A 24,522-nucleotide genomic window follows, 5' to 3' on the forward strand; every position below is an offset into this window, starting at 1 on the left:
CCCCAAATCATAGCGTACTATTCGGGATTTCAGCACTTTAGTCGCCCGGGAAACCGCTGTGAAACGCAACACCAATTAGTTAATTTATTGGCCAGCTTTCTCCTTTGTTGTCCCATCAAATCCATCTAAATTGGTAGTTGGTTTAAATTGTTATAATTTGGTTTGATGCCAGCAGAAGCCACATGGAATATTTGCTATTCCGGCTGTGCGATATTTTATCTTTGCCATATTTATTTAGCCATTCCGTATTGCATTGTGGCAGGATTTTAGGATTATTCTAAAATACGAAATTAATTAAATCAATTTATCTTTATCGTTTTAAACAAAAGGCGAGAACTGAGTAAAGGGTTTAAATATTTCGTTATACTTTTCGTAATTATTTTAAGAAACTTTATGAAATTTTCGTATGTATGGAAATATATTTCAAGTATGTTCCCAAAATTCGAAATTAAATTAATTAAGTTCTAGAAATTTCAGTACCCCCGAGCGAAATTCGTGCTCTCGACAGCAGAATGGAATAAATGCTTTTCACATAAATAAACAACATTATTTATTGGATCACGGACACGCCCAATTAGTTTTGATATATGGCAGCCAAGCAGAGATGATACCGCCCCCATGGCAAACCAGCTTGGATGAGACATGCAATTTTCCGGCTGACTCTTGGCCGGGAGCGACTCCCGCTTCCAGCCGGAATATCCTTTGTCATTTTAATTGAAAAATGTAGCCATTCCTTGAGAAGTTCCTTTCCCTGCCCGCCTCTTTCAGAACACCTCTTTCGCTAGCCACTTGCCAATTGTATTTGCGGATTGTCTGTCAGCCCCTCTGGTTAGGGTCTTTTGTTCGCCTTTGTCTCTGTCGGATGGCTTGACTTTCCGTCGTTTGAAAGGCGTTTGTTTGCCCGCTGATTTGGCCATTGTTTGACAATTTAACTCTTGAATAGAACTTTGATGTGTACATTATAGAAATGTATTTTATAGTACTTAACTAGGTATATACAATCAATTTTGAGCCTTGAATTGCATAAATTATAGATGAAATTGTCAGCGGAATGGTAATTTGTCATGGGTTCAATGTGGCGTATACTTAATGTGCGAATCCTTAACCATCCTATATTGTCAGCTTTTTTATTTTGAAAAGCAAATGGGTAATTTTTAAAGGGCGAAGAGAACTCATTAGCGTTTCACATATAATATTATCGATTGCCGTTTATTTTCATTAATTAAACAATCCGCTTTCTGTTGATCCTTCCAGTATTCGCAACAGTCGCGGCTCCTTGGACAGCATTGGAACCGCCGCAAACGGCAGCTCAGCGGCCAGCCAGGCCAGCTCCAGCGGCGGCTCCACCACTACCCACGCCCAAAACAACAACAATAACAACAACAATAACTCGGGAGGCGGCGCTAAAATGGATGGCAGTCCCCACCATCGGCCAGGATCTCGAAATGGGCGCGATAACTGGAGCAAAATGCCGGAACCGCTCAACGGCCAGAAGGTGGAAAAGTCGGACAAGTCGTCGCCATCCCGTCGCAGCATGGGCGGCGGTGGGAGTGGCAGTTCCTCCAAGCAGGGATCGCCCTCCTCATCCTCGCGAACCAAGGGCGTTCCGCCCAGTTTTGGATACGTAAAGCGGGCCAACGGCAGCATCGCCTCCACCGCCGAACAGCAGAACATCGCCATGATGATGGCCGCCGGTGGAGCGGGAGCCAATGGTCTGCCCTGCGGTCGTACCGCTCATGTATCGGCGGTTCCGCGGACAGCCAGCGGTCGCAAAGTTGCCGGCGGCACACAGACCCTGCCCAATGACATGAACAGTGAGTATCAGTAAATAAACAAGGGACTTACAATTTACTTAAAATTTATTGTACGCTTTTATAGAGCTGCCCCCGAATACTCAGCATCGAAGCTTTTCCTTGACCGGACCCACAGCCACTCAACTGAGTCAGTCGATTAGGGAGCGACTGGCCACCGGATCACACAGCCTACCAAAGCCGGGCAGCGATTTGCACGTATTTCAGCACAGGTATGGGAAATGTATTCAAATAAAAGGAATATAATTACTTAAAAATTAACCAATGCAGAATATCCAATCGTGGAGGAACTCGTCACGACGGATCCCTGTCCGATACGCAAACTTACGCCGAGGTCAAGCCAGAATATAGCTCATACGCCATGTGGCTAAAGCACAGCAATACGGCTGGCAGTCGGCTGTCCGACGGCGAGTCCGTGGAGCAGCTGCAGATTGGATCCCCGGCGTTGACCCGACATGGTCACAAGATGATACACAATCGGTCCGGAGGACCAGGTCAGATGGCGGGTCAAATGTCGGGCAATGAGTCGCCCTACGTGCAAAGTCCGCGCATGAACCGCAGCAATAGCATAAGGTTGGTTTTGATTCATTGGCAGGGTATTAAATTCTCCCTTCCTGCATGAATGTATCTGTATCTCTACTTTTCTCTTTTTCCTCTGTAAATCTGGTTACCCTTGAACAGCTACTTGAAAGAGAGGACATATCCAAGGTGACCATAGAGTTTCAGCACACACAAAACATTTTTGCATCTCATCTGAAAAATGTTCATCGCATAATCATTACGATAAACAATCAGAAACAGTTTAAATTCTTTAAGCCACTCACTTGCATTTTACATGTTGCATGCATAGTATCTTTGTTAATGCAACTCCATTGGATTTTTTATCTACTGTGCTACTAAGTTTATAATTATTTTTTATGCTTACATTCAATGTGTTATTGTGGACTGACTTTATCACAACACACACTAATGTCAAGAATGTTCTTAAATTAAATATCGACTACCGCACAAGCAAACTTTTTTTGCCTGTCAGCTGTATTTTACTTTTTCCTCTCCCTTAAATATGCAAACAACTTTTGGTATTCCTGTTTTATACCATCAGAAAGGCAAGCGAACTTACCTTCGACTTGCAGCCTCCATGTCGCCAGGACATATGCTTGTTTTTCCATGTGTCGCTCTGCATATTTAAAGGATTCACTTAAAGTCCGAAATACTGTGAAGGGCGACACGCCCAGTTATTTAAAGAGCAAAGTTTTCCGATATTCTGGCGTTTGGGCAGGTTGTCGTCAACAGACAATGTGAAAGCTCGTTGGCAAAACGAGTTGGGAAAACCATTCAAAAAAAAAAAAAAACATAAAAACCCCAAAGGGCAAATGGAAAGCGAAAAAACAAAGAGGAGTCTGCTAGCTCGGAGGTGTTGTTGATGGCCAGATTATTATTTGACATGTCAATAGGTTTTGTGAACCCCGACTTGGCAAGGGTGCAGATGAACTTCATCGCTTTTTCCTGGCTGCCTCGTCAGCGAGTTTAGAACTGCGGTCGGTTCTCGGTGGACAAGTGCTGAAATAAAATGAGTTCCACTGCGACAAAAAATTAAAAACATTCGAAACACAAATCAGCTCTTAATGTCGATCATTTCAACGTTGAGTTAATATAGTAGATATTTAAACTAGTATGAATATGTGATCAAGAAATAATGCCACAAACAAAATTCATCAAATTCACTCAAGTATTTCAAATATTTAGACATTTCCCGGATTCTTGCTAGCCCACTTTTATATCCCAAATCTACTTTCCCAGTTTATATGTGCCTTCGCTTTCAAGGCTTTGACATCAATTATGCAATAGGAAGTGTGAAAAGGATTGTGTCAGGGGATGTGGAAACCCTCGAAACCAGTTCGGTGGCTTGTTATCAAATTTTACACTGCTATTCACACACCCAAAGTTTGTGGCAAATAGCCCCAGAGAAAACCGACAGCTCTCACCACCAAAAGCAAACAACTGAGCCCACCCGCACCGAGGAGGGGCGCACACTTGACGTATACGTAATATTAGATTTGCACGCGAAATGCCATTAATGTCACAGTTATCAGGGCCAGGCGAGTGGACATGACTGGATGGACCAGCCCCCATCCTTTTCCGGAATCCTTTTCTATTTGTGGAGCTGTCATTGTGTGAGCTTTTAGAAATCTCTGCATTTTATGACAATTTGTCTAGGGACTAACGCAACGCAACGATGGCTCCACCCAATAGCCTTATCATTCAAATGCACAGTGGCCGCAACCAATTTGTAACAGAATTAAACGGAAATGGGGGCCTTTACAGGGGAACCGAAGTGTTCGTTTCTCATAATGAAATTGGGCTCATAAAGTTGACAAACGTGGCGGAAATTTGCATCTGTCTGACCACATTTACCCATCACAATAGTGATCTAAATCGAGATGTACGCACAGAGATATGCATGAAAATAGAAGTGGTATTATTTGGTAAATTCTCTGAAAATCCTATTAAATATTAAACAATGTGAGCTTTTGTGTTGGGTGTTTCATTTGCTGTGTCTTTCCATGAGCTTACGATTGCTTAGGATGCTTTATACATATTATTTCAGTATGCTTTTGATTCTTTCACGCATTCATTCCACGTCACATTAGCGCCACACGATACTTATGAGACTCCATTTCAGATCGACGAAATCCGAGAAGATGTATCCCTCGATGATGAGTCGTGCTGGGGAGGTGGAAATCGAGCCCTACTACTGCCTGCCCGTGGGCACCAACGGTGTGCTAACGGCCCAAATGGCAGCTGCCATGGCTGCTCAATCGCAGGCGGCCCAGGGGAATCCCGGCGTGGGCGTTAACGTGGGAGGCGTGGCCTGGAGCCAGCCAACCTCACCTACCCCCCTCACCCGCGGCCCATTCAACACAGCGGCAGGTGCATCGGTGCTATCGCCCACCCATGGAACCACATCGGCCGCAGGACTCGTGGGTCCTGGCGGGGGAGCAGGTGGTGGTGCAATGGTCGGGCATCGGCTGACATATCCCAAGAAGAATGACGAAGGTGAGATTACACTCAAAAAGATTCCAGCGATGAAGTGAATATCTCGATATATGCTAAAGTCATAGAAACAAAACCATTGAATATATAATTATATTCATGATAAAAAAAAAGCTTAAAAGGAACTTTTACTCAATATTTAATGGGCTTTTTCAAGTGCAGGCTTAAGAGCAGATTAATGCAACTCTGCCATTCTGTTTCCGTTTCAGTTCACGGCAGTGCCGCCTCCTTGCTGTCCGGAGGCAGTTCCCTATACGGAAACGCGGAGGAGCGGCAGGCGCACGAAATCCGGAGACTGAAGCGCGAGCTGCAGGATGCCCGGGATCAGGTGCTCAGCCTGAGCAGCCAGCTGTCAACCAATGTGAGTACCTCGCCATCCAAATATCTCCGTTTAAGTTCAGATGAATTGTGAGTGCAGTCGAATCCTTCTGCTCGGCTGAACTTGCTGCCAGAACTTACTGACAGCCTAAGATACTTTTGGTGTCATTCGTTATCACCTGAAACGTTTTCATGAGCCAAAGGCATTTCTCCTTTCCTCTACAAGTTGCGAGCACTGAAATAAGTTATTAGGAATAATAATTTTTTTAAATTATATCAAATTTACCTACTGGAAGCAAATAGATCAGAGTAGCGGCTTTGTATTTATTTCCCAACACATTTTCAAAGCAATTTATTTTGATTAAAATTCGACCTTTCATCACTCTTATTGGCAAGGTCGTATATATCTTACCTTATTTCCTTAACGATCAGAAAAGCATGCTGGGGAATACGCCGAATCGAAATGGCCACTTGGCACTGCAACAAAAGTCAACTGAATAAATTACGAAAATAGGGTGAATTCTTGGCCTCCTAATCTGGCCCACCGCATCTTTTATGGTTCAGCCTCGTCGTCTGCATTGTGCCCGGCCATTAATTTAAGTGGTTATGCCGTGTACTTTGGGCCACAATTTATTTGGTTTCGCAGCTGTTGCAGCATTTTGCGCATTTTCATGGCCTACGCTGAGGCGCGCTGGCGAAAAAATGTGGCAACTGGCTGCTCCACCGCCTTCCCTCCACTTTCCCCTCCAAAATGGCGTGCCAAAAGCTGTGCCCTCTGAAAGATTCATTCGCCTCCCTTATCAAACAGTCAGCTTGCATTCAACTTTTCCGCCAAGTCGCCTTCCGTCATATCCCATTTAAGATGCCCGATACACGGAAAAAAACTAATGAACGCTTATATGAATAAAATATATTCACATATAAATTCATTCCAATAATGAAATATTTATTAAAAATTTCTCAATTTAATGTTCTATTAGAGAGCTAGAGCTGCAAACATAGCTGCTTTTCGTTAACGATTCCATTCGAGTTTCTTCCAGTGTAAGGACTAAAAGACTGAGACTGTGACTGTCTATGAAATGGTGTGTGTGCGTGTTGTCAACAGAAGTCACGCAAAAGTCTGATAAACTTCCGCGGCAGACAAAAGTACTTGAAGAGGCGGGGAGACCAAGTTTTGCCTACTTTTGGGCGACTTTTTTTTTTTTTTGATGAACCTCCCTGCATGTGGGGCTGAAATTGATTTCATTTACAAATTTCTTGCCAACAATTTTCATTTGAAAATAAAACAAAGTTTAAATTGCATTCCGTCAGGGAGAGAGCAGCTTTGGAGCAGCCATTGTACACTTTATGCCTGTCTACATTGTAAAATCGCTATAAAGTATTTTATAGCCAGTACCGCCAAGCCACCCACCCACTCACACCTTTCGCCATCAAATTTATCGGGGCCAGACAGGCAGACAACATAAATCTCTTATTTTTCCACACTTTCCACAGCTCCACCGCTCCAGCAGCTCCAAGTGGGTGGGTATGGGAAAGTCTGGGGCCAAGGTCAAGGCGTACGTGTAAATCGCCAGAAATGGCCTTTACGGATTCGACGGCGATTTGATGGACAGAAACTTTAAGTTGATTGCAACTTTTGCCAATTTTCCACAACATTTTCCATTCTGGCACTTGGCGGCGAAGCAGAGAACCTTCGGCTGCCCAGCTGCCATAAAAGTGCGAACAATGTGGAAGCAAAGAATAATTGCAATAGAGTTATGCCGACTGGAATCTCTCCCAGCTGATATGGTCTGATATGCGGTCTGGATCCGAGTCTGGTTGGTTAAGTGGATTAGGTGCTTGGGTGGGGAAAAGTGGAAGAAGCCGAGAAAATGGGTCGCCTCAGCATGATTTATCTGCGAGTGGGTTGAGCAGAGGAGTACATTTACCATAATGTGAAAAGTTGAGCTAGATTCCGTGCAGGCTGGTCAAACTTTCCTCCAATGTGATCACACCTAAGAAGCGCAATTGACAGATTGCGATTATTTATATGCAGGTCAAGGAAGACTATATGTTTTCTGAATTCTATCTGCTACCAAAGTTCTATCTCTTTTAAACATAATGTGTAATGAATTATATAAATATATATATATATAAACCATTTTTTTCAAGTTAGATGAGGAATGAACGAAGTCCCTTTTCTTATTCAATTATGTTGGCAAATACAAAAATGCTTGCGCGTTAAAAAAGTTCAGAAACGACTTTCAGTTTCAAGTGGATCTGGGATTTTTAACTACAGTTTTGCTACTTCTACTTCTTTCGGATTTCAGACCCTCCTGCTCATCGTCCAATGCGGATTAAAAACTTTTTAATTGCCCATTGACTTTGATGTCGTTTCTTTTGGCTTTCCCTGGCATTGTCTTGGTCTTGGCCAAAGTTGCCTGCGTTAATTAAATTTCTGAAAGGGGCCCATAATGGCATAGATGCCGATATGTCGCTCCCGCACTTCCTCAGTCCCGTCGTCTATCGATCTAGTTGAGCCTCCTCAGTTCACATGCAACGCCAGTCTGTCAGCAGTTTTGCCGCATATTATTTGCCATTGGCTTTTTGTATTACGAGTATTTTTTATTGACAGACGCCCGTTGTGGAGGCTTCGACGTCATGAAATTTCACTTTGCGGTAGTTGGGAAAAAATAAAAATAAACTGAAGCTTCCACACATTGGCAGAGTTGGTTTGGTTTTTCGCATTTGCTCGAGGAAATTGAGATGTGGGATGGGGCCCTGAAAGTCTGACAATGCAGTTTGTGAACTTTTTGCAATGCTCTCGAGATGTGGCGCTTAAATGTGAGTAGTTTCAGGAGGATTGGGAATATTTTTGGAGCTCTGCCCTTTAATTTGGCAAGTTTTACACTTATTCTAAAAGTTGTTATACAAACGCGAACAGTTTGCTTTCGTTTTGGATGCCATTTTTATGCCGAGATAGCGCACACTAGATATTTCAGAATATGCTTCTGTATAAATTCATTTAATTTAACTCCAAGAAGTCACTTTTGTCCTCGATTCGCTCCACCTTTTCCAACTCTAGTCTGATCCAATCCCCCAAGCGAATATCCCTTTTTTATGGCTTACCGCACACCCCTTCCCCGTTTTGCTTATCAGCCTGAGCTTTATGGTAGTTTATAATACGCTTTATTCAGACGCTCTCGCATAAAACCCAAACAGCTTATAAAACTTCCAACCTACATCAACTTTAAACAGCTTTCGACTCAGTCGAACTCCATTCAGTTCGTGCCCCTTGCCACACTTTCGTTGTAGGAAAACACCAATTGAGCAATCTTATCATTGACCATAAATACTAAGCCACAACAAAAACATCAACATGAAGCTATGAAACTGGGCAAACGCCACGCAACGCGCCCATTTATCACGCACTCGAAACTGACCCAAGTGACCGGGGGCACAGACATGGGACAGAACGGCCACATGCATCCCAATGTAATAACACTAAAAGCGTGATGGAGCCCCCAAACAACCCCCCAAACTATACCCCCCCCCCCACGACCCACCGATAAGACAAAGGGGCATAACTATAACAGATTAGACGAATCGCCTCAAGCGCCACAACTCGCGCCAAATCTCAGAACTACTGCCAGATGACTTTATCTGCACCGAATGAAATAAAGATACGGATGGTAGCGAAGGTTACTAGAATATAGAATATAGGCTATAGGATAAGTGCGGGCGAATGTTTTGTGTTTGCTGGCCCAAAATTTAATTGATTTGATCTTTGAAGAGAGAGCACTTGAAAGTATAAGGAAGAATATGACTTTTTCTTCAGGAGCTTGATTCAAATTTGTTTAACTACATGTTATTTTTTCTAAATTTAGTGCAAATAGCATCTCGTTTAATTTACCCTTTAAGTGACCCTTGGTTGCCAACTGAGCAATCGCCTAAATTGCTTAATGGATGTAGCGCAAATATTTATGATTGTCTCAAGTAAAAAATAAGACATGAAATTCAGGTTCATGCTCATGAGTAGTTCATGCTAGAAACGTATTTTTAAGTGGCTATAATGACTTATAAAACTAATGTATTGCTCTTTTTCTTTCAGGTAAGTAAAAAATGTCCAGTTGTTGTCTTTCAAATGTATACACTCAGAATGGGTATGTATGTAGATGTTACTATAAAAACAATTCAATGTGGGTCATTTATAAGCAATTTATTTCTATTGTGTCTGCTCTCATTGTAATATGAATATTTCCTTTAATCTCGAAGGGCACAGTTCATGGCATATTTATAATACTACCATCTAATAAGTAGTATTTTACCAAAGTATCCATCATTTATATCGCTGTCATCAATCGAGCATGAAATCAATTCCACGCCGCTATTACTACTTTTCACAAATAAGCCATTTCGAATATATGCCACTGGATATGCCAAAAGCAGTTAAACTAATGCCAAGTCGGCGATTTATGCTGAGTGCCACCAAAAGTCGGCGACAAATGGTGATGGGGAGGAGCTTCAGAGGCAACAACCCGACTTCATCTTGATTGGCGATAATCAATCATTTTTTAGCGACCGCCCACTAGACTCGTTAAGCGCACCACCCGGCGAAGTTTTAGCAGCTCTATTATGTCCCAGTCCCTGGAACTTGGCCTCCATGCGAGACTTCGAAAGCATAAAAGTATGTGCAGACATTTCTTTAGTGGCGCCGCCGAGTCTCGCGCCAAAAATAAACGACATTGGGCGCTGTGCGTCCCCACCGGGTTGTCCTTCACTTTGGCCTTACGACCAGCCACAAAACACAAAACTCAAATTTGCAATTTTTTCCACTTTGCTGTTCGTCGACCAGTCGTCCTGCCATCCTCGCCGCCAAGGAAGCTGCGTCTGTAATTTTTTCGCTCTGCATAGTTGTGCGCACATCTAAATAAGCACATCGTCGATGGGGCAGAAGCCTGCGACGCGCTCCACAAAAACATACGTATCCTTCGGCGTTGGCGCCACACTGGCGCCTGACTCTGGTCGCCGGCAGTCCTGCAGGATACTCTGGATCAGGGCATGCTTGCTGTCCAATCCCCTGCGTAGCTCGGAAAGTTTGGCTTGTCTACATAAGTATTAGCACTAAGAACTATTTATTACTCAAAAAGCTTCATATTATATACAAAGTTGGATTGCTTAAAAAAAGTATAAAAATTATATCTAGACAAACATTAGAAATGTTGTTAGGATTGTGTAATTTTCCAAAAGCAACAAGAAATCGACTAATTTTCACAAAAACTCAAGTATTAAATAATTAACACGTGAGACATACAGATATGAAAACCCTTCTTGAAATTATTATAGAACCCTTTGTGTGTTAATTTATACCTCCTTTTCGTTAGTATTGTCGAGTTCAAAGCCAACGTAATTATAGTAATTCAGTTTTTTCACACGATTGGGTACAGGAATGTAGTTTCCATTCTCAGGATGTGACTTCCGCATCGCGTGTTATCCCATGTCCTGTGAACTGCATGTAGTGCCCCTGAAAATCGAGAGACCCGGCCTTCAGAGCATCCACCCCCTCCGCTTTGTTTTCCCTTTGGAGTCTGTTATTTGTTTTGTCGCCGACAAGGCGGCGTCACTTCCCAGCTGCTGCTGCTGCGCAGTCGACGTCGCGGCAGGAGCAGTTGCCAAAGGATTTTTCGAGTCGAGTGTGTCATATTCAGTTCCGCGTTTGAAGTCGAGCCACACGCACCAGGAATCGGAGTTACAAGGGTATCGATCTTTGTGCTCCACCGCACATCGCAATCAATTCAGTTCCTGGTACTTAAAGATACTGAAAACTTTGCCAACATCAAGTTCCTTTTGCTAGACCCACAAGGGGAACTATTTCAAATTGAGCGAATCGGTAAAAACGAACGCATACGAACACGAACACAAACACGAACGAGCGCAACTGATCTTGCTCAATATCGGCGGGCTCAGTTCCAATCCGACTGCCAGCGGAGCAGCACGTACTGACGCACGTACTGACGCACGTACTGACGGCTGTATCTGAACCCAGAAGCGGAGTATCTGACGGGTGTTTTTTTCGAGCGGGTGTATCTGCAGTGCGTGATCGCTGGCGGCTGTTTGCCCAACTGATTACCGAAGTGTTGCGCGAAGTGAAGTGAAGATTTGTGAGAAATACAACAGAATTACGCGGGCCAATATGTTCATTGAGCAGAGCTCCAATGCTCCGGCTATAAATAAATGGTAAAACGCCAAAGCCAAATGAGAAACGTGTTTGTGACGTGCAAAAAAACAAAATACGCCTTGAAATGAATGGATACGAATTTGTGTTTCAAACCGGTCAGCAAAAGTTCTCCCACTAAAAAGTGCTGACACAGAAAGATAACACAGAGGAGTTCACCTACAATTGTTGAAATTAACAGGCACGCAACGAGATAAAAACTGATAAGCAAATAAACAAATATTGCAATACAAATTAACCACGCGGAAGCTGCGGCGCAAACTATATTTTGTTCATTGCTTGGGTGTCCTATTCCCAGGGTATATATATGTATATATGTATCTACATACATACAGATGTATCTGATTCCCAGGGAGAGTTGCTGCTATAAAGTTACTCGTCACCAGAGCCACGCGAATAATTGCAAAATCAGCAAAACACTTCAGGGGCATCGGGGGAAAATCCGCCATATCAGCTGCCTCACTCTGACACTTTTCTCCTTTCCCCATTTATTTGTTTTCTTTTCATCCACCAAAATAGCTACAAATTAAACTGGCTCCATGGAGATTTGCATAGGTGCAGGGAGATGTGCAACAATGGCCAAAACACTTAATGGAGCATGTCGAAATGGGATGGGCGTGTTGCTGAGTTCAGTTCTACATATGCAAGTGATGAAAAGGTTGACTCAGTGGCGTAGAATGGCAAAGGGGGCTTTTACTTTAGATACAACTAGAAGTATACTACTTACATCTGATTAATCATTAGGCACTCCATTCAACAAACGTACTTAGTTTTCCGATCATTTGCATGTTTGTGCCACATGAAAACATACCTTTGCTTATCCATCTACTCCATTAGTGCCACCACCAGCTTCAACTGCATACAAGCAATATCACTTTATGATCTTTATACCGGACCGTAAATCACCCCCTAACCACGTCCATGTCCCCTGCAATTGAACCGAACAGTAGCCTACACACAAATTGCACAAACATGTCAAAAAGGGGAATGGAAAATACGGGGTTAATAAAAGACTGTCTGCTGCATTGTGGAGTTTTATTAGGTTTTCTGTTCGTCGCCGTTGGTTCAACTTATAGTTATTCCCATCGAAAGTGGAGTATTTTTTTGGCCAGCGGATTGCCTTTCAAAACGCTGGTGGGAAATGCTTTACGATGTTGCCAAATTTCAGCCACGTAAATAGTCCTTTGTTTTCGCTGATTTCCCGCTAATGACTTCGGTTCAATATCTCACAAAACAAAAAAGAAATGTAGACGAATCAGCGCTGACTGTACTGCTTGATGTATGCTGTGTGGCATCGTTCAGAATAATCCAGGGAAACTCCCTCACGGATCTCCCTCGCATATGGGCTCTCTCTTTTCCGGGCAGCTGTCCCAGTTTTCGGGAGGTGACACCCTCCCTCACGATTTTTCCACTTTCCACATTTCGGGTTGCGTGCTTGCGTGGAAAGCGATCAATTAAAATCGGGGAAAGGAGACAAAGGGAATGATACTCACTCGTACGGTTCCCATCATTCCCTTCATCCCTATATCCTGTGAAGTATGTGTAATTTGTGTGTAAGTTCTTATTGGAGGGAAATTACAGACAGCTAACTCCCCCGTCAAGGAAAACAATTTATGAGCCTTGACTTTCCACTTCCCAAAAAGAAAAGAAGGAACTCAGGGTCGTAGCCTGTGAAAATATTTTAATTGAGAGAATATTGCAATTAATTATGCTGTTATTTCACGGAACTTTTTGCCAGCATCCTTGATGAAGATTGATTTTTGCAACGACGCCGCTGCTGCGCATAAATTTTCACGCGCAGCTAATCAAAATTAGTCATGCCTGAAAATCGGAGAAGGTGGAGTCCATTGGGGGTGGGGGAAAGGAAAATTAGTTTTTTAATTTGTAATTTTTCGCACACCGACAGGAGTCAACTTTGATGTTGCTTTTGATTTCTAATAGCCGTTTCTCTTTGAACTGCTCGGCCGGCGAGAAAGTGTGAAAATCGTCGAAGGAAAACTGCTCAAGTTTTCCAGTTCAATTAGCCGCCTCGGATCGCCGCCGATCGCACAAGTCCATAACAATTTCCGGCCAAACGATCGATGGGCAGCCCGAGATACACATGTTAGCAGCAGCTATCAGAAAAGTATCGGAAAAGTATCGCAAAAGTATCCCAAGATCGCCAACCTTTCCTCGAACACCCGACTGGCCTGGGCCGATATAAAGGCAGCAATTTTGCTCACTTTTCTTTGATTAAAAGTACTCTGGAAATGGCAGTGTCTACTCCAATTTTGTTTGTCGAGACTTGAGTTGCCGTCGCTTGAATCGAGGAAGAGGAAAACGATGTCAAATGCCTGCAACTCTACCGACTTTGGATGCCGCCAAACAGTCTGTCTCCATCTGGCAGTATACGTATGTCGCCCTGTCGGGTGATTTGCATTTCCCCGTGTTTGATGTAAATGTCATGTAAATATTTGATCAGCCCGGTAAACATATGTGCACTGCACACAGGACCAGCCCAGAAACACTTAAAGAAATGGATTGGAAGACCGCGGCATGGGGTACTTAATTAATGGGCAAATTTTATGAGCGGACCCGCGGACCTGTGACCCGCATCGATATGCCAGCTACTGTTCGGGCTAATGAACCCAGAAATCCCAGATATCGGGACCCAGGGCGCCTGTCTGGCATACTTAAGTAGAGTCCCGTTGAGGCGCTACCTGTTCTGCCCACCAGCGATTGGGAGGGTCGGGCTTAAAGGGTTAAGGCTCGGGTCGGTAGGTTCTTCTTTGTCTTTCTTAATTGCCGAAAAATATTGTGGTTTACAGCCGAGTCCGGAGAAATGATAATTATGAAGAGAAATCAAGAAAAGATTGTCGAGAGGAAACTATTAAAAAGGAAATTGTCATGGGAAAATAAAGTGTGCTGGGGGAATAGCCCCACAGTCATGCTACGAAGACAAAGTAAATTCGGGAGGTATAATTTGAAAACGAAACATTTGTACACATTAAATAAAGGTGGAAATAATTATGCACAGTGGTTAAAGAATAGTTCCATTCTTTTGCTTTCAAATAACACGTTTAATTTAATCGTGCACTCAATATGAAAGATCTACTAAATGTAACTTGGGTTAAATGTATGTTAGACCTTATTATCTTTATGAGGGATTGGTTGGACTTGGTTCCTAACTAGCCAATTTGAATGTTCAGTAAATACAGTCCAAGAGCAGCCTTATGGAATAGATGGACTTCCATAGTCAATGCAATAATTACGTAAGTGCAGTTCGAGTCACTCTCGTTGGCCAAATTGCAGACTAGCCACCTGCCAAGGTTGCCTGCCAAGTGTTTACCCTATCGATGCACCTTTCGTGGACAGCGTGTGCCGGCTAATTGAGCTGCACCTTTGGCAGCAGCTGCTTGCAGCAGGATGCAGCCGTCCTTGTGGCTTTCTGGCACTCTATAAAGAGGCATTAGTGTCGCCCTTTGTCTACTTTTTGTGCTGTTAAGCGAGAGGAGTGGCAGCCTTTAAGGCCGAGGAATGCGCTTCAATCATTAATCAGCTGCGACTAATATTGTGGCAGCTGGCAGATGAAACCCATTCCCATTCCCGTACCGATTCCCATTCCCATTCCGCTGCCATGCACATATTTCTAATTGCAGTTGACAAACACTGAACTGAACCCATTGAGCGGGCATCCAACTCGACCCGCCTGCTCCAGATCCACTTCATGATGGTTCTCGGAAAGGCCAACTCCAACTGGAAACTACCCAGCCCTTTTCTTATCTGGGGCTTCCATTTAGTGCTTGAGTTTCCACGGAAGGCGCTCCCTTTGGTTCTTGAAAATTTAATTATCATTCTACCAGAACATCACTTGTTCTCGGCGAGGTAGATGAGTATGGATCAATTTGGTAAATTGAAACGATCGCCAAGGGTGGAACCTGTACTGTATAATTTCCGATGGAAAAACGATTTAATAAATGAGTTGAGTCTGCCAACACTTTTCCCAATGTCCGACCAACTTAATTGACTTTCCTCACTTGATTTACCGAGTCAACATGCGAGTGGGAAATAGGATAAGCAGATGGCGTATCTGAAGACATCCATCAATGTGTCCAGACCTTGTTAATCGCATAGAAAGCATCTACGTATCTACCAGACACCCCACTTCCACTTCGCTTTCGAACAAAACTGGAAAATTTGCATATGATTCAAAACAGACCGAGAAACAGGAGTTCATTGTGGAGTCATAAAATAACGAAAAATCCGAATAGCAGCGTCTAGAAATCTAATCAAAACGATAGCCTCTTGAAAATGGGAATCGAGTCTGATGGTCCGGTCTCTGGTAAACAAATCACGTCAGCAGACCATTTATCAGTCTTGGCCTCAGTCTCGGTCTTGGCCAGTCTGGTTCGAATGCTTAAAGCTAATGAAATGCAATTGGAAATTTATTGGTTTTCACGGTGATAGGGCTGCGCCTGAATTCAAATTTTCGGCCAGCCGTCCTGTCAGCTGGGGATCTGGAACTTCCACCGGAGTTCCACTCGAGTTGTCCGTAATTACAACTCGGGACAACTCTTACTCTCCCAGTTCGCAGCGTCGGCTGGCCGTCCACTTGACGAACGAACAGCTACAACTACAATGGGGGGCTGTAGTATCTGGAATTATTGTACATGCACACAAAACAATGACGACAACTGCACATCAGTCTGTCAGTCTGCTCAGTCCGCTCAGTCTTTTCAGCTCAGTCGGTTGGTAACCAGGCTATGTGCATGTGGCATGCAACATTCGCCGCCCTTTCCCCTGTTGATTATGCTGATGAGTTTTTGGTCTCTGTCATATCTGGCGGCCCCCATCTTCGGCGCTAATAATAATAATGAAAAAGTTTTCCTTTCTCGCATTTTTGGGCCTTGCACTTCTTCTTTTTTTCGGGTAATGTAATGGTTTGGGTTAAGGGGTCGAATTTGTTTATGCCCCTCGAACATGCAGACCAATGGACATTATTACAAAAGCCTAAGCTGCTGCTGGAGCGGATTATTAAAGTGTCACCTCCACTGTAGCATTTTACTCAGATGAAAGATGTCATGGAAAGTGGAAATGGAAATGGTCACTGAAATTCAGTACGGTACAAAATTCTACGGAAAACCAGAAAAATGGGCTGCATCTTGTATCTTATCAATATCATTTTATCTGCGATAGGTAAATATTTTTAATAGCCAGTCATTAAGAAAGCGGAGATAAGCTTGCAGATACTTCACTCTTAGTGCTATCAACTTTGCACAAACTGGCTAAAATCCGATTATCTTCCAACAGCAAATCTTAGATTGCTGTCTTCTTATCTCATTAAGCGGCTATTAACTGGCTTGCTGCACCATTAACTTACATAATTCCCCGTTAAGGCAGACGGCATGTTTCCATACCATTCAGACCGAATCTTCGATTGAAAAAGTTCTGGCTTTTATATTCATCGAATTGACCTTCGTTATGCAATGGCTGGCGATTCCACCCCCAGTGGATTGCTATTTAGAAACTCGGATGCAGTTGCAGCATCTCGCGCCTCAAGTGACTCTTAATGAAATGCATTAAGTCTATATATAAAGCACTCTGACGCAAAAACTCATTTCCCCATTCGAGTCAGCCTCTCGAGTTACACGGCTAATGTTGTTATATAGTCTACGATATTGCACATCTCGCAGCGGTTGCCAGTGGATGAAGAAAAAGAAACTTAAATTAGCCTCAATTGTTTATAATTTCCACAAAAGTGCTTATGCCGCTGTCAAGTGCGTCGAGTGAGGAAGTGGAGAACGCCGGGGATCGTCTTGCCGCCAATTCGGGCTCGGATTCGGTCTTCTGGCCGATTAAGAAACTCTAGGCTGGCAAACCGGTTTCGCACTAAATAAGTCCACCCGCTAAAAATCCCCAACTGGCCCAGACGACACAGAGAAAAACCCCATTAACTTATGCAGTTTTGTCATATTACAATACAGAATGAACACTTTAAAGTAAAGACTGAATTGAAGATAGCAAAATAAATACCAAAAACCAATGACTTCAACTATAAATTGAAGTGCATTCTAAACATCACACCATCGAACGTTTTTTTTTTCTTAGTGTCACAAGTTCGGCTCATAACGGTGGCTCAACCCCTTCTTTTATTTTCTGACCCTCTCGCACAGCAGGTTTCGTGCCTAATTAATGCAGGCCGATAAACTTCAGGGTAAGGTTTTAGGTAAAATATGTATGTTCGAGTATAGAAACTTTGAGTTTTGTAGATTGCTGGCGCTCCCTTTGCAAGACCTTTTAGTTTTTGCATAAAAACAATAATTGTATAATTTTACGATCGCAGCTCGCTCGCGGAGATAAACATTCGATGATAAGCCGGTTTTTCGGTGGAAACAATTTCGGCGTTTTAGGCGCCGCCGCTGTCAACGAAAAATGTTTTTGTAGCGCTAATTTTCATAAATTTGAAATAGGAGCAATAAAACACTTTAGAGGCTGGCATGAAATTGTTGTTCTCTAATTAATAATTTTTTAGAGTTCATTTGCGTCACGTTTTGTTACTTCAACACACCTTGAATGATCTAATGGCCAAGCTTCTTGATCAGTCGAATGGAGGCAAATAGAGCCCCAACAATTGAGTGGCTCTCAAGTGAATTGATGTTTGGCCAAAAATTATTTCAGCCACACACCTCCACCTGTCAAAATTGCCGCCTCAACAGTACTGAGCTACTTAACTATGCAGTTGACAGCCCAAGTCGGCTTTGTGTTTTTGCGCACTTCAAATATTTTCTTTTTGGCTTTTTGGCTTCGGTTTTTTTGTTTCAACCAGTTTCGCCATTGAGCACTCAGAATATTTTGGATATTTGCGCCTGACACAATTAGCCAACGGGTTTGGTGCCAGCCAATGGCGTAGTAGTGATCAATGGAAGCCCCAATGTCAGCATCAGCAGTAAAAATAGTTTTCAAGCGACCCCCAGTTCCTCGGTTGAGAACATGTGTTCTCTGAGCTGATCTCTTCAAGTCGCTGGGAATTCACGCTTTAATCATCCAACAGCTTTATAAGAGCATGTGCTCGATTCCATCGCCTAAGCACATTAATCAAATTACCCCCGCGATTTCAGCTTATGTTTAAGCGCTGCTTCCTTGTGTATATGTACATATATACATTTCTGACGAGTCGCAGGCAATTTCCTTTTTCGAGATTTCGGCTGGCTGATAAGACAGCTCGGCAGCCACGTTGTCTAGACTTGGGCCCTTTTATTTTTCAGCTGCCTGCCCACAGGAAAAGCACACAAATCTAGACAGACGCGACAGACAGACTCGCGATAAAGCCGCTGAATAACTCCACAGTTTTGCATTTCGGCGAAAGTTGTCAATGCTGTCAAAGGTGCGTTACAGATAAACTAAAAAGTGGAGGAATAGCAGCAAACGCCTTCGCAGAGCAAACCAGTCCGTTTTGAACCCATGCCATTTGGCCTGCCTCAAAAGTTCAGTTTTTACTAATTTAGCATAACAATAGATACCAAATGCACCATTAAATGCCAATGCAAGCTGCAATTGCATAAATTTCAATAGACAAAGCCAATCGGCGGGGAAAAATGCCAACAATTAGACGCCCACATGACCCAGAAAAGTCAAATTTCGAAGGGGGAAAAACTCAGACGCATTCCCGATGCCCTGTGGGTGCTTTCCGGCTATTGAATTTTGACAAAACTTGATTTATTTTCGCTCGTTTCGAATTAATTTGCACGATTCGTGATTGGGTTGATTGAATTTTTCTCCCGTCCAGTGCATCTCAAACGCGGGCCAGTCCTGCTCAAACTTTAGCCGCAGGGTGACTCACTGCAGACCTTTTCCACTTTTTCTGTTTTCCTTGGTCTTTGCATAGGCCATAAATATTACACTTTGTCGCACAGTTCCTGCCACATTATGTCTGGGTGTGTATAGCATATATTGTATGGTGATTCACACTGCAATCGTCTGCTGGATCTGCATTGAAAAGTTTGATTGATTGCGTTGATAGAATCAAGGAAGAACAAGAGTTTTCATTGTGCGATACGTTCATAACAAAGCACTTAAAAGATTCTCGTCCTAGTAATTTATATTTTTGATTACTTGATTACTTGTCCTGATGATCCTAATCAAAATGTTTTCTATAAGCTATACTGCAGCGAATAAAACAAGGCTAGTTTGACAACATTTTTACCAGTAAGTTGTTACAGTTCGTTACCACTCAACCACTAATTTAGCTTAGATTCCTGTTCGGAGTGTTACTCTAATCGCTGGAGAGCGTTAATTTTTAGTTAATTTCTTCATCCACATTGAGTAATTCCGAAATGATATACATTCCGTCGCATCGCCACTCCACTTCCACTCAAAGCAGCCCGCAATTAAAGTCGCTCTTTATTAGAAGCCCCAAACCCCCCGAGAACCGAGAAGTCCGAGTGTAGCACACCATGAACTGCAATCAAAACAATTACAGCCAATTCACGCAACGCTAAAAACAACAGCAACTGTCCAGAGCAGTCACAATTGCCACTTCTCACTCCACGAGCACTTCCCAGTCCACTCCCAACTGCAAGACCTACAATAAAAAATAGAAAAACAAAAAAAAAAAATAGAAAAAAGAGAAAATCAACAGCAATAAAGCAGAAACATTGAAACGTCGTTCGCAGTATGTTGATGACATTAGAAAATGGTTGTTTATTGCATTTCCTTGTTATTGTTGCCGTTGTCAGCTAACCAGACGCCTGGCCAAATGGCAAACTGGCGAACTGAACTGGTAAAATGACAAAAGTCCGGCAGACGTCGAGCTGTGGTGTTCTATGTAGCCCCAGCCCCACAAGGAACCAGAACTCCTTCGTGGCACCCAAGTGTCATCGAACCGAACCGACAAACCAATTGACAGGCAGACTCAGCCATACGAATCGGTTTCGATGCGGGATGGGGTATGTGGCGACTCCATCGGATCTCGGGATGCCACATGCTTATAGATATGTTCAAGTGCCGTTTGTGTCAGTCGAATGTGTCGCGCAGATGATAAAATACATAAAACTTCAGGCTCTCGGCTGAAATGAAATATGAGATATAGTTTTGGGGGGAAGTAAGCATTAATTGTATTTGTTTCTTTAGGTATTTGTATTTAGTTATGTAATTTCTCGCAGTGAATTAAACTGACGTTTAATGAGATACATTTTGTGGTATCTAGTGGATATTTGTTCCCTATCGTCTTCACAACTTTCCTTTTCTTTGAATGCCCCATGCATTTAACACCCACTCTAATTTTCTGAACGATCCAAACCTTCAACCAGCCATCCATTCAACCAGTATCCATTAGACTGCCCTCCAAAGTGCTGCTCCATCAAGAGGGTCTAAGGTGCGATAGTTTCGCTTTTATTCCACGTTTCTATGGAGGATGTCCGTCAAAATCCAACACAACGTGCGTCATGTGAAATAGATGCTAATTAGGCGCTAATGAGACAACTTGGCCATAGAAACGAACCTAATTTGAGGGACAGGCACGAGTGCGGCTTTGGAGCGTAGAAAGATGGGGAGTTACTGGAGTTTGGGGCGTGACCGAGTTGAGGCCGAGTTCGTTGGACCGGCGGCTTCAATTTATGAATCCCAGGCTCAATTAAAAATGATTGATGCAGTCTTATCTCTTAAGTCCCAATGGGGGGCCCTAGCAATGAACAATCGAGTGCGCGAGTGGGGCAAACTTCATGTTTGCTTGCTTATAAATGATAAACCTCAATTTGAATGCTGCAGCAATTAATCAGTGTTTAAAGTGAACGAAAACAGAGACGGTCCAGCATGAAAACCCTGTGAGCATTAGTTCAAAAACTACAGAAAAGAACAGAAAAATGTCGGCAGTCAGTGCGAGTAATAGGCCGCCTCCATCGCCGATATCGGTGCCTATATACGATGGCTATGCCACGATACGAGCCCGCGGATTAACCCGATCCCGATCGATAAGGGCGGAATCGGAAAATGGTGCCCAACTCCCGCCGGTCTTGCAGAAACCCCGAAGGCAGAGGACCATTTCCCTGAGGAGTAACTACAGTCTGCCGGGCGGTCAGCCGGAGGAGATCTATGCCAGGGCGAAACCTGTTAGAACGCCGACCATCGGGGATCTGGAACCTATATACACCAATCCCTCGGCGTTTCGTCCACTCTCGGATGCCTCGAGTTCCTCGGGAGGAGGCAGTATGCCCTGTGATTATCAGAATGTGAAGAAGAACTCCCGGTTCTCATTGGATTCGCTGCAGAGTAGTGCCACTCCAAAGACGCCCGACTACAATACTGCCGGTGAGGAGGAGCCCATCTTCCTGTACACTGCACCCGAGAGTCCGAAACGGAGACTGGACAGTGGAATCCGGAGCTCCTATGACAGTTCAGATCGCGGCTGCTACTCGCCATCGCCCAGGATGAGCTTCGACATGCAGGAGAGGGATTGCCCGCGTCTAAGACCGTCGACCTTGCGTCACAACTCGGTGGGTTCAACGGGCAATAGGCGTCCCATGACCTTGTCCCTGAACGAGACACCAAGGTCGCCCACGGGACTTCCACCACCGGCGCCAGTTCGTCGGGAAAGTCTCTATGCCAAGCCAAAGATTTATGCCACACCCATGCGACCGCCGACCAGTCCACGCCTTAATCTGTACGAGCTTCCAATTGTGACCCAAAGGAGCAACAGTACGGAACTGCTGGAGAGGTCCTGCACCAGTCAGAGTCTGGCCACCATCGACCAGGACGAGATGCTTGTGATCCCCAGTGCCATGCCCATGCTGCCCAATGCGGTAGATAGGCGATACCACACCCTGGGTCACATGAGGGTCAAGAGCATGGGCGCTGGACTGCATCGCAGCATGGATGTGCCCACGGGCTCCATGCTGGACATGGCCAGCGGCGGCCACTGGCGTTACAGGGCAGGCAATCAGTCCGCCGGAAACATTTACGCCTCCGCCGAGGCAGCCGTCAGCGATCTGAACCGCATGGCTCCGGAGTACATGGATCCGTTGGACTTTAAGATCGGATGCCAAACCACGTTGCGGAGTAAGCCCTTGATTCCCTGGTACGAGCTGGCAATCCGCAGGGATTTCAAGCGGCAATCTTGTCCGCCGATCAGTGGATCCGGCGTGGGAGGTGGAGTCTGTGGCTCTCTGACCTTGGCAACCTCGCCTCAGGAGGATCATGAACAGGTGAAGTACAGAACTAATTCAATAATATGGCTAAATATAACAAGTTCCGTTCATCTACATAACGTATAAGTCAATCAAAAATTTCGTTTGATAAGATCTCTTCACATTATTGTACTAGCATAAATCCACTTCATCGTTGAGTCGCCTTGTTTAAGGGGAAGTAGGCAAACTGCTTTGAGAAACTCGAGCCATTTGTGAGAGATGAAGACTGCCTCTGATATCCGCTTGACAAGCTGCATGCAACATTCGATGCTACAAATTCTATGTGGTTTGTTGCTGCGGTTATGGATTCAACGTGGTGCGTGTTCTGTGCCCGCTGATGTCTTCACCTGGAATTCCTCATCCGGCTTTGGCATTGCGAATGCAGCTCCAGCTGCAGCTCATCGAATATGGCGAAGCTATGTAGGAGCAGCGCGCAGTGGACATGAACCCGACGGCAAGTTGGGACTAAAGTGGCCACAGAATACCTGGTGAGGAGCGAGTCCCATTCAGAGTTGCCACAACTGTCAGTCGCCGTTAGATGCGATGCTTTTGTGTGCTGATTGATTTAATCAAAGTTGCATGAGCAGCCCGGCTCCGGAGGCCTTTGGGCACGGGTATATTTGGCCTATTAAGCCGGCAGGCCAGGCTGAGTCTTCATCCATTAGTTTCACGTCCCATGGATTACAGTTGGCGAGCGATTGGCTTTTAATCCCACGACGACGGCACAGTCGCATCTGTAGCTGTTGTCTCTGCAGTGGTGGCCCCAGCCGCTGATGACCAAAACCGATGACCTGGTTTCGTGGAACATGCAATTGATATGTCCACGAAAGAAATCAGACATCGATGATGGGGTCTGCTAGCCATTGGAATGCCCTGCAGTGGCGATATTGATGTTGAAATCCACACTCGAGCAAGAATGTCATTGGTATTGACTAGAGTATTTCTCTCACCCAGGATGCTGTTTTAATATCATAGTAATGTGTATTAAGTATTACACTTTCGAAATTAAAGTTATCAAAACTAGTCTGCTTAGAATTCATGTTCCTACATATTACCCATTCATAGCATTGTATGTATATCTTAGTATAACAACGATCACCATCTATTATAATTGATAGACCCATAAAAGAAATCGATCAGCATTAAGACTAGGGCACTCAGTGACCGCAATTTAATCCGCAAATGTTGAATGAATTAAGAGGCCTGAGGAAATATGACCATTTATACCAACCTATATACCCAGCTCATTCCGAGCGACAATCCAACATCAATGGCGAAGCACTAAAGACAACAAAGCCTAGTGACTTCGTCGCCAATTGCGGGTCCAATCAATGTCAACTTTCAAAACAAATAAAGTTGCCATTAATGCCGCACGCTGAGTACGTTTGTTTTTTCATATTTTTTCCCCCCATTTTTTAGTAGTTTTTTGCTCATATTCGATTTGGCGCGTTTTTAAAGCGGTTTTTAGGCTTAGCCCCAGCGACGCCGCCGACTGTTTTTTAAGGCGTTTTTCGTGTTCATTTCATGTTTATTTATGAGCGGCTCCAACAGCTGCCAGTCCTCGATGGCAGTGGTAACCCGAGCTGGCCAAGATGCCGAGAAGTCCACTGTGGAACCGTGGAAAGTGAAATTGTCAGATGGCGTGTGAACAAGCGCCGCTGACAGTTTCGCGAGCACTGCTGATCCCAGATGGTCGGAGGTGATATCACAATTTTGATTGGAGAGTCAAGGGGTTGAAAGCCAGAAGTTGATTGCTTTTAATTGATTATATTCATCGCGGTATTTTGTTATTATTATTCGGAATTTACATATTTGGCAATTTTTATTGTTTGGGCACAACTAGACTGTGAAATGATTGATGTGAATTTGATTACACTCTGCAGAAAGGTCGAATTGTTAATTGATTAATGTAAAGACACCAAACTGATTCAATTGAGCATTAATTGAGTGACCTCACCTGACGGCT

General features: G+C 43.9%; 1 protein-coding gene and 1 long non-coding RNA gene across 13 annotated transcripts in view; one reads left to right on the plus strand and one right to left on the minus strand.

Moving 5' to 3' along the window:
- Positions 1–24,522, plus strand: part of sick (sickie) — a 162,060-nt gene that overhangs the window by 127,764 nt on the left and 9,774 nt on the right. For 8 of the 12 annotated variants that reach the window (NM_001273674.1, NM_206008.4, NM_001273678.1 and 5 more), the window contains 5 exons: positions 1,255–1,814; positions 1,879–2,023; positions 2,082–2,384; positions 4,495–4,868; positions 5,075–5,226. In NM_001273674.1, the coding sequence (NP_001260603.1) occupies positions 1,255–1,814; positions 1,879–2,023; positions 2,082–2,384; positions 4,495–4,868; positions 5,075–5,226 (1,534 nt within the window). Of the gene's footprint in view, positions 1–1,254; positions 1,815–1,878; positions 2,024–2,081; positions 2,385–2,492; positions 2,520–4,494; positions 4,869–5,074; positions 5,227–11,124; positions 11,400–21,040; positions 22,575–24,522 lie in introns of those variants that run through there. The other 4 variants (NM_001273680.2, NM_001273679.1, NM_001273675.1 and 1 more) reach the window with 3 other exon arrangements.
- lncRNA:CR45183 (long non-coding RNA:CR45183) lies at positions 9,508–10,189 on the minus strand. Its single transcript, NR_124388.1, has one exon. It is a non-coding gene; the product is annotated as a long non-coding RNA:CR45183 (long non-coding RNA).

This window comes from Drosophila melanogaster, chromosome 2L (genome assembly GCF_000001215.4).
Source record: "Drosophila melanogaster chromosome 2L".
Lineage (NCBI taxonomy): Eukaryota > Metazoa > Arthropoda > Insecta > Diptera > Drosophilidae > Drosophila > Drosophila melanogaster.